The sequence below is a fragment of the Barbus barbus genome, assembly GCF_936440315.1.
Source record: "Barbus barbus genome assembly, chromosome: 21".
Lineage (NCBI taxonomy): Eukaryota > Metazoa > Chordata > Actinopteri > Cypriniformes > Cyprinidae > Barbus > Barbus barbus.
In genome coordinates this window covers 7,565,471-7,582,820 of record NC_136749.1, presented here as the reverse complement: position 1 = coordinate 7,582,820, position 17,350 = coordinate 7,565,471, and the positions used below count along the sequence as shown (strand labels likewise).

General features: G+C 40.7%; 1 protein-coding gene across 1 annotated transcript in view; it reads left to right on the top strand.

Moving 5' to 3' along the window:
• Nucleotides 1-17,350, top strand: part of LOC306887870 (transcription initiation factor TFIID subunit 2-like) — a 98,944-nt gene that overhangs the window by 27,686 nt on the left and 53,908 nt on the right. The window contains exons 9-16 of the mRNA XM_079445873.1: nucleotides 2,678-2,777; nucleotides 2,907-2,992; nucleotides 3,094-3,229; nucleotides 8,983-9,137; nucleotides 9,957-10,071; nucleotides 10,236-10,345; nucleotides 13,108-13,173; nucleotides 16,239-16,491. Coding sequence (XP_079301999.1) covers nucleotides 2,678-2,777; nucleotides 2,907-2,992; nucleotides 3,094-3,229; nucleotides 8,983-9,137; nucleotides 9,957-10,071; nucleotides 10,236-10,345; nucleotides 13,108-13,173; nucleotides 16,239-16,491 — 1,021 coding nt within the window. The remainder of the gene's footprint in view (nucleotides 1-2,677; nucleotides 2,778-2,906; nucleotides 2,993-3,093; nucleotides 3,230-8,982; nucleotides 9,138-9,956; nucleotides 10,072-10,235; nucleotides 10,346-13,107; nucleotides 13,174-16,238; nucleotides 16,492-17,350) is intronic.

The window sequence follows — 17,350 nt, the reverse complement described above, 5'->3', positions numbered from 1 at the left end:
GGAGTCAAGACATTTGTAAATATGATTAAAAGATGAATATGAGACAAAACTACAGAATGTCACATTTTATTATTGGCTGTTTCAACACATACATGTTTTTACCAAATAAAAAGAACAGCACTTTTAAAGTTCATCCCACTCATTGATGTGAGCATAAGTATTGGGACAGTTGAACATAAGGCAGATATAAAAGATTAAAAGCTATTATTTAGTTGCAGATCCCTTGCACACAATCACAGCAGTGAGTCTGTGACACATAGACATCACCAGACTCTTGGTCTCATCCTTTGAAATACTTTTCCCAGCCTTTAATGCAGCCAATTCCAATTGTTGCTTGTTTTGGGGAGTTTCTGCCTTTACTCTGTTCAATCAGATTTAAATCTGATTGAACAGAGGGAAGTCGGGAAGTCGTGGCCTAATGGTTAGAGAGTCGGACTCGTAATCGAAAGGTTGCGGGTTCGAGTCCCCGGCCGGCAGGGATTGTAGGTGGGGGGAGTGAATGTACAGTGCTCTCTCCACCCTCAATACCACGACTGAGGTGCCCTTGAGCAAGGCACCGAACCCCCAATTGCTCCCCGGGCGCCGCAGCATGGCTGCCCACTGCTCCGGGTGTGTGTTCACGGTGTGTGTGTGTGCATTTGTTCACTACTCACTGCTGTGTGTGTGCACTTGGATGGGTTAAACGCAGAGCACCAATTTCGAGTATGGGTCACCATACTTGACAATACGTCACGACTTTTTACTTTTACTTTAAATCTGGAGATTGACTTGGGCAATCTAAGACTTTCCATTTTTTTGCCCTTATAAATTCCTTGACTGAACTGGCAGGGTGTTTTGGGTCATTGTCCTGATGCAATATGAAGCACGTCCCAATGAATCTGGTGTCATTTTCTTGAATATTGGTAGGCAAGATGGTTTTGTACCCTTCCAAATTCATTCTGCTACCGTCATCATACATTAAGTCATTAGTAAAGTTGAAAGGGCCTGTTCCAGAGGCAGCCATGCATGTCCATGCCATGACAACACCTCCACCATGCTTTACAGATGAGGCTGTATGCTTGGGATCTTTTGCAGTTCCCTTTTTTTCTCCACATTTTTGCTTTCCCATCACTTAGATAAAGGTTCATCATCTCATCGGTCCATAAACACAGTTCTAAAACTCTTCTGTCTCACCTTTGTGCTTTTTTGCAAACTCTAATCTTGCCTTTCTGTTTTTGGTGCTGGTCAGAGTTTTGCATCTTGCTGTGTAGTATCTGTAATTCTGTGTCAAAGTCTCCTGAGGACAGTAGATTGTCAGAGCATCACCCCAGCTTTCTGGAAGTTGTTGGTGATTTTACAGAAATGTCATTTAGGGTTCATTTTCACAGCTTTTATGATTTGTCTGTCGTCAACTACTGTTGTTTTCTCAGCCGATCAGGTCGTTGTTGGTTGCTGGTGGTTTCCAAACTCTTGATTTCTCCATGCCCTTTGTTTGTGCTATAGCTCTAATTGACTTCCTCTTTTCTTTTAGCATCCAAATTGCTTGCTTTTCTCTCAAAGTCAGCTCCCTCGTCTTCATCCTGGTTTGTGTGTGTCATCAACGAATGCAAGATTCAGAATACAGAAGTAATGGATATAACTGATACAAAACATTCATAATGCAACAGGACACAGCTGATCACTTAGAAAGACCTGTGAGGCAACTGTTCCAATACTTATGCTCACATCAGATAAGGGGATGAAACTCTAAAAGTGCTGTTCTTTTTATTTGGTAAAACATGTATGTGTTGAAACGGCTAATAATAAAATGTGACATTCTGTAGTTTTGTCTCATATTCATCTTTTAATCATATGGTTGTCTACGATTAAGTAGTGTATTGCACACTTTTTTTTCATTTAAAAGTACTGCAATATGAACAAAATTGCAATAACATTTTGTTTGCAAATACTTAATACGCAGTAGTCCTTTTACATAGCCTAGTAGCAGTTAAAATATTTCTTGTAAATCTCAACTTAAACATTAATGTTATCAAATTAAATATAAAACCAAAGCTATTTGTCACTGCCAGGGCATTAACATTTTTATAGAAAATATTTTATAGTTTGTTATAGAAAAACAAGTTATGCTCAGAGTCCAGAGCCTCGATCATAACATTATAACAGGCACCTTCCGAGTAGAGAGCTGCACTATCGCGGGACCCAACGCAACAGAGTGCGACGCGGGACAACACTTGATGGGCGAGTGCAGGTGTGTGCGGGATGCGGGAGAATAAGGGTGTACTCACACTAGGCAATCTTAACATTGCCTGAGCATGTTTGACTAGTGTGGTGATAAACCACAAAATTAACAAAACGATGCACTCCACTGTGCTGAGTGAGAGCGCTTCCCTGCTGTCTTCACATGTTATCTTCACGTGTTATCGAAAACTATTTCCCACTTATGAAGTCATGATGCTTGTTGAATGCTTGTTGCATTCTTTTCTGTTAAAAATAACAGTGAACAGTAGTTTGTGAATGTTGATGTTTAGCCTAAATAATTTTATCGGGAGGGTCCATGTGAGCGCTCCTGCAGTCTTAGGCCCACCCCTAATGCTCTCATTGGTTGAGATGCGTGATGACACCCATCCCGATAACACGTTAACTTGCCCAGCCCTTATATAATATTTTATAACTGTATATTTTGTATTTTGAATTGCAGGTCTGATGAGTGGGTTTTGAAGGGAATTTCTGGATACATTTATGGGCTCTACCTGAAGAAAACTTTTGGAGTCAATGAGTATCGTCACTGGATTAAGGAGGTATAAAGCAAAGTGATCGACAAAGAAGAGCCAATGCTTCTGTCAAACGGCCACTTGCATATGTTTATATGCTCAAACATAAATTTTTTAAATGTTGAACTGTTTGTCTCTTATTCTTCTAACCAACAGGAACTGGACAAGATTGTGGAGTATGAGCTAAAGATGGGTGGAGTCCTGCTACATCCCACCTTCTCTGGAGGGAAAGAAAAAGACAAGTAAACCTCACCTCTATCACTGCTTATAATTTATACACACTTATCCAAACTTGTACAAAAGATGATGTTTTGGAGGAAGATAATGTCTGTTTTCCTTTCAGTCCAACACCCCACCTGCACTTTTCCATCAGACACCCCCACACATTGTCCTGGGGATATTACAAGATGTTCCAATGCAAAGCCCACCTGGTCATGAGGCTCATTGAAAACAGAATAAGCATGGAGTTCATGTTGCAGGTATATGAACTTCAACATCCCTCATTTAGGAAAGCAAGTGGCATATTTCATTGGTTTTTGAGGTGATCTGTGTACTGGTGCAGGTTCCTCTCAAAACCTCATTTATGGACCACCCACATTGACACACACATTTGTATTACCCTCATGGCTAATTATAAACTGATCAGATACTGTAATCTCAGCCTGAGTTCAATCAACAGGGTTTCCACGGGGCATTAAAATCATTAAATGGATTTTTCGAACATTAATGTTCAGACAGCGATGATGATGTTTCGACAGCGGCGGACTGGAGTAAAATGTAAATTTTGGAAAGTCAGAAAGAAATTGTGTAGTGCAATTGAGCGAGAATAATTCAGATTTTATTACATTTGTCATGAATGAAGATTGATGTGAATGTATGAATGTAATGAATGTATTGACAGTAAGAAGGTTGCACATGTTGAAGCTCGCGCAACAGGTGTGTGTGTGAGAATCTCGTGGAGAAATCGAAACAAATGAGTGCAACAGCACAGACAACTCATAGAAAAAACATACTGTGGTAAAAATGTAGTTTTTATATTTATACCATATGATGTGGCCTAGTTTGTCAGGGTTCTGTCACTTCGGTCTAGTTTATTCATGGTTTTGTGACGGAGCCCTGACACTCCCTTCTTGTCTTGTTTTTTGGTGAGCGCGTGGCTTCGAGTGTGCTCGAGCTGCGCGCTCTCTTGTCTGCGTGCTCTGTTTCATGTTGGGGCGTGGTGTTCGGATCCCGGCACTCCTGTCTTGTTCAGACTCTGTTCTGGTTTCGTGTCGGGGTTCGGACACTCACGCTCCAGGTTTGTTCTTGCTGGGGAGCGTGCGATTTCGAGTTTGCTCGGGTCGTGCGCTCCTCTGTCCTCTGTCTCTGTGTGTGTGCGTTTTGTTCGGCACGCGGTTCGGTTTCGGCCGCGTGCTTTTTCTTGTTTTGTTTTGATCTGTGCTTTCATGTTTGTCATGTTTTGTGAACATGCAGCTTATGAGTCTCCTCGTTAGCTGCGTGTTCGTGTCCTGTCTTGCACATGGCTAGTGATTTGTTTTGCTGGCCATGTGCTTGTGTTTTTGTTTTGTGTGAGCACATGGCTTGTCTTGTTTGGTTCTATGTGCCATGTGCTCATGTCAATTGTCTTGACCCCACCCACCTTGTTTCCTAATTATTGGTTAAATTTCCCCACCTGTGTTTACCTCATTACCCTCCTCATTTGCTCCCTTTATAATCTCCTTGTGTTTGCAGTCCGGCGCGAGTTCGTCGTCGTAATTTCCCGTGTGCTGATCCTGCCTTGCCTTGTCGTGCCCTGTCCTGCCTTGCCAAGCCTGCCAGCTGTCCTGTTTTTCCCCTACGGGGTAGTTTTGGTTGGGTTTGTTTATTTTTTATTAATAAAGCCCATTCTCTGCAGTACTGAGTCCTCGCCTCATCCCTTCTCCCCACAACCTTGACAGTACGAACTGGCCACAGAGGACTCAGCAGAACAATGGGCATCTTCCTGTTCCCATCTCCCTGCCCCTCCGCTCATCAGATGGCTGCTCAACGCAGCAGGCTCCTTTCTCTTCGGCAAGGGGGAGCCAGTGTGAAGGATTTTGCATACCAGTTCCTGTTTGTAGCGGAGGGACTCAACATCAGTGATGCAGAGCTCAAGGACATTTTTAACACCAACCTTAATGAGCCCGTCCATGCCTGGGAGATGGGAATGCTGGGGATACTGTCCTTCTGGCAGTTTGTGGGGTATGTCTACCACCGTGGAGAGGAAGGTGGCCTTCCTCCTCTTGGCCCTCCTCCCATTCCCCTCACAAACTACCTAGTCCCCAGTCCTCCAATGACCCACCAACGGAGGAGGAAGAACAGGTCCGCCTCTATTACGAAAGAGGTTGAACCTGCCGCAGCACCCCCAGAGGTGGCTGAAAGGACTGTAGTGCCTCCAGTGGTGGCCGAAGAGGCCACAGCTTCCCCAGTGCTGGCCGATGCTACAGCACCCCAAGAGGTGGCCGAGGAAGCTGCTGCGCCCCCAGCGGCGGCTGACGAAGCTACAGTGCCCCCAGTGTCAACTGATGATGCAGCAGTGTCCCACTCTCAGAGACGGAGGAGGAGGAGGAGGAACAGGAGGAAGGCTTCTTCCACCCTTCAGGGCCTGGAGGCCGTTCCAGAGCCCTCTGCTGGCCAGGAGGCCGTCTCTGAGCCACCCGAGCTGCTTGCCCCGCCGGCTCCACCCAAGCTGCTTGCCCTGCCGGCTCCACCCAAGCTGCTTGCCCTGCCGGCTCCACCTAAGCTCCTTGCCCTACCGGCTCCACACAAGCTCCTTGCCCTGCCGGCACCGCCCAAACCCAGGCTCCTTGCCCTGCCGGCTCCACCTAAGCTCCTTGCCCTACCGGCTCCACACAAGCTCCTTGCCCTGCCGGCACCGCCCAAACCCAGGCTCCTTGCCCTGCCGGCCCCACCCGAGCTGCTTGCCCTGCCGGCTCCGCCCAAGCTTCTTGCCCTGCCGGCCCCACCCGAGCGGCTTGCCCTGATGCCGGCGCCGCCCGAGCTCCTTGCCCTGCAGTCTCTGCCCAGACTCAAGCCCCTTGCCCTGCCGGCGCCGCCCAAGCTCCTTACCCTGCAGTCTCTGCCCAGACTCAAGCCCCTTGCCCTGCCGGTGCCGCCCAAGCTCTTTACCCTGCAGTCTCTGCCCAGACTCAAGCTCCTTGCCCTGCCGGCTCCGCTCAACCTCCTTGGCCTGCCAGCGCCGCCCAAGCTCCTTTCTCTGATGGCCTTGTCGGCTGCCAAGTTGCTGGTCCTGCTCTGGCCTCCTGCCGGGGTTCCAGAGGCGCAAGAGCCCGCCTGGTCCGTCCCTCCAGCTCCACCCTGGTCCCCAGCCAGGACTCCTGGACTGCTGGAGCCCGTCTGGTCCGTCCCTCCAGCTCCTCCCTGGCCCTCACCCAGGACTCCTGGACTGCTGGAGCCCGCCTGGTCCGTCCCTCCAGCTCCACCCTGGCCCTCAGCCAGGACTCCTGGACTGCTGGAGCCCGTCTGGTCTGTCCCTCCAGCTCCACCCTGGCCCTCAGCCAGGACTCCTGGACTGCTGGAGCCCGCCTGGTCCGTCCCTCCTGCTCCACCCTGGCCCGCAGCCAGGACTCCTGAAAGGCTGGAGCCCCACTGGTCCGTCCCTCCAGCTCCACCCTGGCCCTCAGCCAGGACTCCAGAACTGTTGGAGCCTCCCTGGCTCAACCCTCCCGTCCCACCCTGGACCATCCTAAAGACTTCCTGGGCTTAGTTTCTGGCACTGGCTTGGCTTCCCCCCCTCCCACCCTTCCTTGTCTCTGTGTGTTGACCCCTGTCTGTCTTGTGTTCTCAGGTTTGTACTAGTCTTGTCTTTTGTCATGTTTCTGTCTTGTTTTTGATGTCCTCCTTAGGGACGCCAGGTGGCGTCCCTTTGGGGAGGGGTAGTGTCAGGGTTCTGTCACTTCGGTCTAGTTTATTCATGGTTTTGTGACGGAGCCCTGACACTCCCTTCTTGTCTTGTTTTTTGGTGAGCGCGTGGCTTCGAGTGTGCTCGAGCTGCGCGCTCTCTTGTCTGCGTGCGCTGTTTCATGTTGGGGCGTGGTGTTCGGATCCCGGCACTCCTGTCTTGTTCAGACTCTGTTCTGGTTTCGTGTCGGGGTTCGGACACTCACGCTCCAGGTTTGTTCTTGCTGGGGAGCGTGCGATTTCGAGTTTGCTCGGGTCGTGCGCTCCTCTGTCCTCTGTCTCTGTGTGTGTGCGTTTTGTTCGGCACGCGGTTCGGTTTCGGCCGCGTGCTTTTTCTTGTTTTGTTTTGATCTGTGCTTTCATGTTTGTCATGTTTTGTGAACATGCAGCTTATGAGTCTCCTCGTTAGCTGCGTGTTCGTGTCCTGTCTTGCACATGGCTAGTGATTTGTTTTGCTGGCCATGTGCTTGTGTTTTTGTTTTGTGTGAGCACATGGCTTGTCTTGTTTGGTTCTATGTGCCATGTGCTCATGTCAATTGTCTTGACCCCACCCACCTTGTTTCCTAATTATTGGTTAAATTTCCCCACCTGTGTTTACCTCATTACCCTCCTCATTTGCTCCCTTTATAATCTCCTTGTGTTTGCAGTCCGGCGCGAGTTCGTCGTCGTAATTTCCCGTGTGCTGATCCTGCCTTGCCTTGTCGTGCCCTGTCCTGCCTTGCCAAGCCTGCCAGCTGTCCTGTTTTTCCCCTACGGGGTAGTTTTGGTTGGGTTTGTTTATTTTTTATTAATAAAGCCCATTCTCTGCAGTACTGAGTCCTCGCCTCATCCCTTCTCCCCACAACCTTGACATAGTTAAGCAACATGAGACAACCAAGAGTGTCGATTCACGAATATCAGCGCGATTGCAGATTTGACATCGCTTTTATTCACTCTATAAACGAGTAATATTCACTGATCTTCGAGCAGCATACAGTGGTGTTTCGTTACTGAATTACATAATTTGAATCAATGATTCAGTGATCCATTTGTAAAGACAGCACTTGCTTGATGCTTGAATGAATCAGCTGTCTGAATGAATCGCATTAACTAATGATTCAAATGTTCACTAATTAACACAGTCACTTGATGCCACCTACAGGCAGGTTACTCTCATATTTTAAAGTATCATTGCATTTTTTCCAACTTTTCATATTCGTATATTAAAAATGATTTAAAACCCTAAGCTCATAACATTATTCATGCAGTTGTAATTTTGCAATGTAAATGTAAATTAATTAATGAAATGTAAGATTTATTGTAATTTATTGTATTGTTGTATTTATTTGTACTTTCTTTAGTTAAAAATCACCTTGGAAATCAATTTAATATCACAAATATGCTGATTTCAGTAAGTAAGAACTGATATAGAAGTGACAGTTTAAATTATGTAGATTTTTTCACATAGCCAAGATTATCATCGTTGCATTATTGTCAGATTGAATGGTTAATTTAAAACAGGCCTATAACTGCTCAAAGTTTGGGATAATTAAGATTTTTTAATGTTTTTGAAAGAAATCTCTTATGCTTACTAAGGCTACGTTTATTTGATCAAAAATACAAATAAAAACAGTAATATTGTGAAATGATATATATGATTATATGTCCTGATTTGCTGCTCAGGAGACATTTCTGATTATCAATGTAGAAAAGTTGTGCTTATTTTTCTTTTATTTTTGCGGAAACCATAATATATTTACATTTCAAAAATACAATAAAAACAAAAAAAAAATTAATAAATACTTTTATTCAATAAGGACAAATTAAATTGACAGTAAAGACATTTTTAATGTTACAAAATATTTTTTCAAATACTGATTTATTTGAAATATTATTTATGCTGAAATTTGACAAAGTCAAATGTATCATGATTTACACAAAAATGTGTTCAATATTGATAAGAACCGTTATTAATGATTGAATGCCAATAATCATAAGAGAGCAGCAAATCAGCATATTAGAATGATTTCTGGAGGATCACGTGACACTGAAGACTGGAGTAATGATGCTGATAATTCAGCTTTGATCACAGGAACAAATGACATTTGAACACATTCACATAGAAAACATTTATTTGAAATGTAAATAATATTTCTCAATATTACTATTACTGTATCCTTAGTGAGCAGAAGATACTTGTTTCAAAAATATTAAAAAATCTTTGGTAGTGTGTGTGTAGTTTAAAAAAGAAATCAAAAAGCATTGAATTAGATTTGATGATGCATGCAGAAACCCTGATCAAATCTCTCATCAGGTGTTTAACAAGCTCTTGAGTCTGGCCAGCACAGCATCATCCCAGAAATATCAGTCTCACATGTGGAGCCAAATGCTGGTGTCCACCTCTGGATTCCTCAAATCAATTTCCAACGTGTCAGGGAAGGACATCGGACCCCTCATCAAGCAATGGGTGTATCCTTCCAATCCACTATGTGGAATTTTTCTTGATTTGTTTTGTTGCTTTCTTTTTGTGGTATACTTGTTTCTGGTCGGTCAGTTGCTGCATTCTTCGACCAAATATTTATTTTTTTAATAGCTGTTGGTTAATTAGTTATTGTGGTAATTACTGTAGTACGTTGATATTACAGTTAAAGGGGCCATGGCGTGCCTTTTTTTTTTTTTTATCATTGAGCTTCTGTAGAACAGTAAAGAAGATTTTAGCTGAAATCGTGGTCATTAGTGATTAATAAAATTCATGCCAGCAGCTGCCCGTATTTGAGAATAAAAAAAATCATATCAAGGTAAACAAAATTAGTACCTGTGGCTCCTGACAATATATTGAGCACTTACGAAGCGAAGCAATCTCAATATATTGTCATGTGCCACAGGTATTAATTTTGTGTTCCTTGATATGCTGCTTTTCTTGTTTTATTCTCCAAGATGGGCAGCCACTGACTTGTTTTATGAATCCCCAAGGACCACGGTTTCAGCTTAAAATCTTCTTTACTGTTCTACTCATGAAAAAAAACACCTACATTTTGGATGGCCCGAGGGTGAGAAAATTAACAGCAAATTTTTGTTTGTCAGTGAACTACCCCTTTATTACCCTGCTTTATAAATACTAATAAACAGCCAATATGCTAGTAATATGCATGCTATTAAGCAACTAGTTGATAATGAGAATTGGTCCCTAAACTAAAGTGTTACCAAAATTATGTTGTGCTTAATTTAGGAAGTTTGAGCTCAAGCATATTGTAGTTTAATATATTATTACCTTTGACTCAACCTCAGAGACCAGAGTGGGGTGGTAAAATTTTTTGGAAGTTTTGCCTTCAACAGGAAAAGAAATGTTTTGGAACTTGAGATCCGTCAGGACTACACATCATCTGGCACACAGAAATATGTGGTGAGTGACCGCAGTGCGAAAATCAGATGTAAAATTGTGAGAATGTATGGATGGATAAAACAGAGTTGCATAGGGGTAGTGAAAGTGCTAAACTAGTCTTCTAAGTGGTTCGACAATGATTATATGCATATTGAAAACTTACACATGCATTTGTTTTTTGCTAGGGCCCTATTAAAGTGACAGTGCAGGAACTGGATGGATCATTTAACCACACATTACAGATAGAGGAGAACAGTCTCAAACATGACATTCCCTGCCACTCCAAAAGCAGAAGGTAGGACACCTGCTTTTAGAACAAAATTCATGCCTGAATCCAATCAGTAGTTCCTGTTTATAGTATACCATTTAAAATGGTCGTCCAGCACTTGGCATGATTTAGGTTTTTAATTATTTTATTTATTTTTTTGTATCCTTATTTATTCTCTCTCTGCTAACTGTTTTGATAAAAAAATTTAAAAACCAAAACTAGCGATTATTTTGATAATCGATTAGTTGGCTTTTTTTATTTTTTTTTATTAATCAGATAAAAAGTCTTTTTTTATTGACAAAATACACGAATTCCACATGCTGCCCAATGCTGTCCTTCAAACAGAGTAGCCAACTGTATGCTATAAACATGCTGATGCTGATTATATCTATATCTATGCTATACGTTATGTGCCAAAGGGTTATAAAATTTAAATGTGACCCGTGCTGGAAAAATGAGTCGGAATGTGCATGGGCTAATTTTGAGCTACAGACAAAAAAGGTGAAATGTCGATTTTGGACGAATTTTAGGTTTTCACAAAAATGAGTTCATTAAGCCCTTGCTCCAAATAGTAATTAAACATCTGAAATTATCTTTATTTTATCTTTATTTTCTGACTGACAAATGAATCACGCACATAAAGGCGCTTCCGCCAACGTGCGATCCCGATAAATATACACACAGACTTTATACACAGAATTACAGTATTTAAGTAGGCTATTTATGCAAACATAACTTGTTGTTTTGGGAACTGTTTGGGAAAGCATCTGAAGTGTAACATTATATTAGATCCATGCTGTACAGTAGGACTTACTATATAGGCCGTCTGTCTTATTAATGTTAATCAAACAAAAGAAATGATCGCTGCTCTTGATTGAACTGCTTTTGTATTTTTTATTTATTTCTAATGAACATGCTGAAGTGATATTTTCATATTTGATTAATTGTTTTTCAATTAATTTATTATTTTCCAGAGTTACTTGAATGCTTTTGTTTAGATGTAAAATGAAAAGTATTTGTTTCTTTCTTATATTTGTTCTACTGTTTTTGCATCTGTTCTTATTTTTAATAACAAAGATAAAATAAAAATATAGTAATTAATATTAAGAAATGAAGGAAACAATGCAACGTTGCTAGGTGATTTGGCTTTGGAACCTTCAGAAAACTTAAGTTTTCTCAGAACTGATTTTGCGGACTTTGTAGACTTCAAACGGGTGTAGCTCAGTCATTTTTTGTCCGATTCCAACAAATAATATACTGTATAATTTTGAAGGTGTTTTAATGAAGAGAATAAAAATAACTCATTTTTGAAAATTTGCTCATTGTGAGTCATTTTGCCTGCACAGGTCACAAATGGAGAGTATAAATAGACAGATGGGCAAAGTACAGTTTAAATCCCTACACTAAGGCCCTGTTTACACTTGGTATTAAGATGTGTTTTGGTCGATCGCATCACAAGTGGACAACACTAAATACAGGTGTAGGGGTGTGAAACGTTTTGAGCTCGTCCACTTTCAACCACTTCCAGAGGTAGTCGAAAACGCATTTGATCAGATTGCTTTCGTGGTGTAGTGATGTGGTCGAATGCATTCGAGCAGCCACAAAAGACCGCCTGCACTCCACCTACTGACCTAATACATGTGTAATCATTGCGAGACGTACAAGGACACGCGCTTATAAGACAGGATTTAAACTTTGACGGGCCGAATCAGAAGTATTATTTTCTGATAACACAAAAAAGAAACAACAGCAGGTAAGTGCAAGCAGACGTAATATTAGTGCACAATAACTTTAGCCCTCACGCTAAAGAGGGATCTGCCCATTTACCCTCCTCTTGACGTAATCAGCACCACGGGGGTAATCTGGCCAGAAGTGGTCGAAAGTAGACAGAAGAGATGTATTATAATGCCAGGTGTAAATGGGTATGTCGACCAAATGGGTATGTCGACCAAAACGCATCTTAATACCAAGTGTAAACAGGGCCTAAAAATGGAGATTATAATGAAGATCATAAAGAAAAACACTAATTTAGTGTTAACAGATGAGAGGAATGTTCTGCATGAACACACATTCACTCTGAATGCATTAACCTGTTACTATCATTTCTTTATTCTGTAAATGTAAGGAACATCTTTATATTCAATTACATGCCGTTATCATAAAATGCTTGAATTTAAAATTTGCTTTTAAACCTAAATTTAACATCCAATAACAGGTATTTCAGCAAAATGAATATTTTTTGTGCTGCATATTAATTAAGTTTAACGTAGATTGTCAGGACGAGCTTTCATGCAAAACACTTGCATGAATATGAACATTTACAGATTACACAACCTAAAATGAAAGTTTTGTACTGAGGAATCGTATCACACATTAAAGATGCATCTGTCAAAGCACCTGACAGGATGAGCCATGTTAAACATTATGCTTATGCATTAGCTTGAAGTTTAAAGCATTCGCATCTTTTGGGCAGCTTGAATCATGCATCTTTCCCCGAAGAAGCTCTCTCTGTTTCTTCCACTATTAGATTCATTTATATTCATTTCGTCCATAGAAATGCGTTATTCAGTGGTAAAATTTGACGTGACTGCATGCACGGTGGGCAGACGTGACTAATCAATAATGACATTTGTTGTCGATGATTTTCATTATCAATTATAATAGATTTTATTGATTAGTAGTTGCAACCCTAAACCTAATATAATTTGTTATAAATTTTTCTTTCCTTGAAAATAGCCACAGAACCTGGCATGGCGTTAAACACAAACAAACAATTCTTTCTCTGCCAGGAACAAGAAGAAGAAAATCCCTCTGATGAATGGAGAGGAAGTTGACATGGACTTGACAGCCATGGAGTAAGCTGTTTTTATATTTTATGAATTTATCACATACAGATCAGTGAATCTTCCAACTTTTAAGTGTGTAATACTTAGGAATTCAGGTACATTTGAGTAACATTTAAGATTAATGCCTTTGACCATATTTAGTCTAATAGTTGTAATTGTTTCAGCAGTATATCTCCCTGTTAAATATGCACACTATATTAATATTTTGCACAAACAAGAGACAAAGAGGTTATTTCTCACTGGTCCCCTTATACTAATACAAATTTTTATTTCATCTGACCATCTTTAGACTATTTCCTGTTTATTGAGTGGTACACTCAATTGCTATAGTTTATACATGTACACATGCTCTTAGTTTTTGGACATTCTTTTTTGTTCTTAATGCCCATTTCAGACTGGATGCTTAAACATTGAAAGCACTGAAGCTATGTAGAGCGTAAACAGTATGAGCTCATTGTGTTTTCATACTCTCAACATTTGTAGTGTGCAGCTAAACTGCACGTATTTTGTCTGGCCAGAGGAGAATGACACTTTCGACACTCTAGTTCCCCTTCCAAATACTGTAAAGCTGATGTAAAGCCACCCAGCTTTATATCAAGCTGATGTAAAGCTGCTTTGACACAATATGCATTGTTAAAAGCTCTATACAAATAATAGTGACTTGACGTTAGGGGTGTGCGATATTGAAAAAAAAAATCTCAATGTTTTTGTGGATTTTTTCGATAATGATAATTAGACAATATTTTGTTGAGTGTGTTATTGTGCTGATATCTGACTGCTGTGGACAGCTGCAGTTTTTGATATTCTTCATATTCTGTGTGGTCAGTTCACAACAGTGATTAGAAATGAATCTTTTCATAAGTTTAAATAGATTTTTAACATTTTTACCTTTTTAATCCTTTTTTTTTCTAAAAGTGTGCATCTTTTGAGTCAAATAAGACATTTAGGCTGTTACCAAACAAATGAGACCAGTATCAATAAAGTGAATCTTTGGAGAAGTTGCTTCTGAAGTGGTATTTAGATGTATTTACACACTGTTTAATGCAGCTCAGAGGGACATGGAGTGCAGTTACAAATGCATAATGTTTTGACATTTTAAACATTGATCAAAAATGAAAAGATATTTTAAATGTGAAATTAAATCGCCAGCAGATGGCAGCACGTCACTCTTAACAAATGAGTCATTGTGATTGAACCTGAATCATTTAAATGGTTGATTTATTCAGGAACTAAACATCGCCATTTTGCTCAGAGAGGCAAAACAGTTTTGTAGCTGTTTGGATTTTTTTTTTTTTGTTGTTGGCGAAATAGAGTAAAAACAGGCAATATGGTGTATTAAACGCAAGTCTCTTAATAGTAACTTATTGTTTTTTGAACTGTTGTATAAAATCAATATCACATTTGTAATCATGCTGATTTTTGAAGAAAAAAGGCACTCTTCGTGTAATTTAACTATATGAAATGATATAAATATATACATTTTCTGCCCTCATATCTTGAATTTTGTGATCTTTCTTTAATAGACTGAATCATGTAGTGAAAGAACACACTCTAATGCGCATGCGCTCTAGTCTAGACTTCATCACGTAATGTATGCGTGCACTCTGTATAGTGTTGTTTGGTTTTTGCAAAATAATGTCAAATTGCACATCGTTAAAACAACAATTACGATATTATCGCAGACGATATATATCGCACACCCCTACATATCAAAATCAAGAGTGGGTAAGACGAGTGTCTTCTGTTGTATTTCTTTATTCAGGTGTGTTCCTCTAATCACTAGCTGGTTAAAAACAAACCACCATGGTTCCCTTTGACCCTTTCTCATAAAACACTATGAATGTCCTCTGTATGTTATTTTGTGTGTGTGTTTTTTTTAAACGACAACATGACTGTGAATTCTATTGTAGTGGACAGATATGTAAAACCTCCACCATTTATTTTTTTTATTTTGTTTGTGATTTAATTTATATATCTTAGACTTGCATGAATTTGATACATTGAAAAATTTATGTTTGTCTGTGCACAATGTTGAGCTGGCATCATGATTCCTTTCCCCTACCCCCTCTCCCACAGTCCGCCACATCCCGATAGGTGTGTTCGGCACTGCGCAGAATGATCAGTGTCAGAAAACATAAGGACATACTTTGATGTCATACAGTGATCGGTCTGCGCAGCGCCGCTTCAAGTCGAACACACCTAATACCGTGTTTGGAAAGGAAATGACATGTACTACGGAACCCCTAAAGGGAATAAATACAAAATGGGAGGAAAAAATATATTTCAATTCTTTTTCGCAATTATATTGTTGGATAATTATTGCGGGCATTAGGGGGCCGCTATTAATATGCGGGGCATTGAAACCGCTTTTGAATGCGTGCTTTCATTTTACTTTCACGTTCGAGATTCGTCATCACATGTACTCTATATACTACGGAGCAGCAGTACTTACCGCACATTCGCCATTGTCCTCAGTCATCTCTACTTACTCTCTTTATGTGGTAAGTGAAATTTTATGTACAGTAATGTAATGGAATACTGCTAGCATGTGGCTAACCATGTCCCTTTAGTGCAGGGCTGGGGAACGTTGATCTTGGGGTCCCTGCAGAGCTTAGCTCCAACCGAGTTTAGTTTAGTTTTTCAGGGTTGGAGCTAAACTCTGCAGGAGAGTGGCCCTCCAGGATCAACGTTCCCCACCCCTGCTTTAGTGGCTCTGTAGAACGCGTTGTTTGTTTTCCGTGCTTTTCTTAATACGAATTCACGCTTCGGGTACACCCTAACCCTGCCCTTCTACCCCCCCCACCCCACCCCCATCGTCCATCGCAATGTTACACGGAAGAAATAGTCTGATGCCAAGTTCCAATTTACAAATGATTAAGCAGGTTAATGTGGAATCTACCTTTTATGCTTTCAGACCAGTCTCCATTTTTTTTTAAATGATATCCATAGTCAGAATTTAAAATCCATGGTCTTTCTAGGTCCTTCCGAGTCTTGTTAGTCAAAATCATGGCGAGCTTGTTTAATTTTAACATTGTGCCTACAGTGACCCCTTTTCTTCTGTTGTAATGTCACAGTGCTGACTCTCCTCTGCTATGGATTCGAATTGATCCAGACATGTCCATCCTACGGAAGGTGGAGTTTGAACAGGCCGATTTCATGTGGCAGTACCAGTTGCGGTTTGAGAGGGATGTGGTGGCCCAGGAGGAGGCTATCTCGGCACTGGAAATATTTCCCACACCGTCCTCGCGACTTGCTCTCACTGATATTTTAGAACAAGACCAGTGCTTTTATAAAGTTCGCATACAGGCCTGCTTCTGTCTGGCTAAGGTAAAACATGCTACCTTACATACAAAATATGTAGCATAATTAGTTAAATTAGCAGTAAGATGGTAATGTATCTCATACACTACCTATCAAAAGTTTAGGGTAAGGGAGATTTTTTTATTTAATTTTTTTTATCAGATGCAATAAATTGATAAAGTGACCATTTCTGTTTTTCAGAATTTTAAATAAATTGTTATTTTGATATATTCATTAAAGAATCCTGGGGGGAAAAATGTATCATGGTTTCCACAAAAACATAACTATAACTACAGTGGCCGAGAAGTGCAAAACAAATCACAGTTCTGAAACAAAATAACAAATTACAAATGCAAATGCAAATCTAAAAAACAAAATAATTCAGAAAACACAACAACAATTCTGAAGACAAAATAAGTCAAAAAACACAAACTATACCTAGCTCTGATTTGTCGTTGAGACAGCGCCATTGGTTTGAGGATAGATTACTTACCGCTGACTGGACGAGACATCTGTCAATCAAGGTATTCAGGAGGAACATCAGAGTTGTGGTAGAAAGTTCGGAGATGGTATTAAAGTAGCTCAGTTTAAATGTATTGTATGAATTGCCCTTACAATGGAATAAAAAATATGCATGTACATTTACAACACTGTACTCTGTATTATATTACCTTTGAATCAGAATACAAAAAACTAGTCAACGCTAATGCGAGGGTGTTTCTACAGCGTTTATGGGAGTGACGGTAAATTTGACTCAGTTCTCTCTCTCTCTCAGTTTTATAAGTTGTGAAAACACTATTGTGGGTTTTTCTTTTACTATTTGAGCAAATAGGAATGCAAAAAAAAAGAAAACAGGCAAAGGTGCCTTAAATTAGGATTTTTTTTA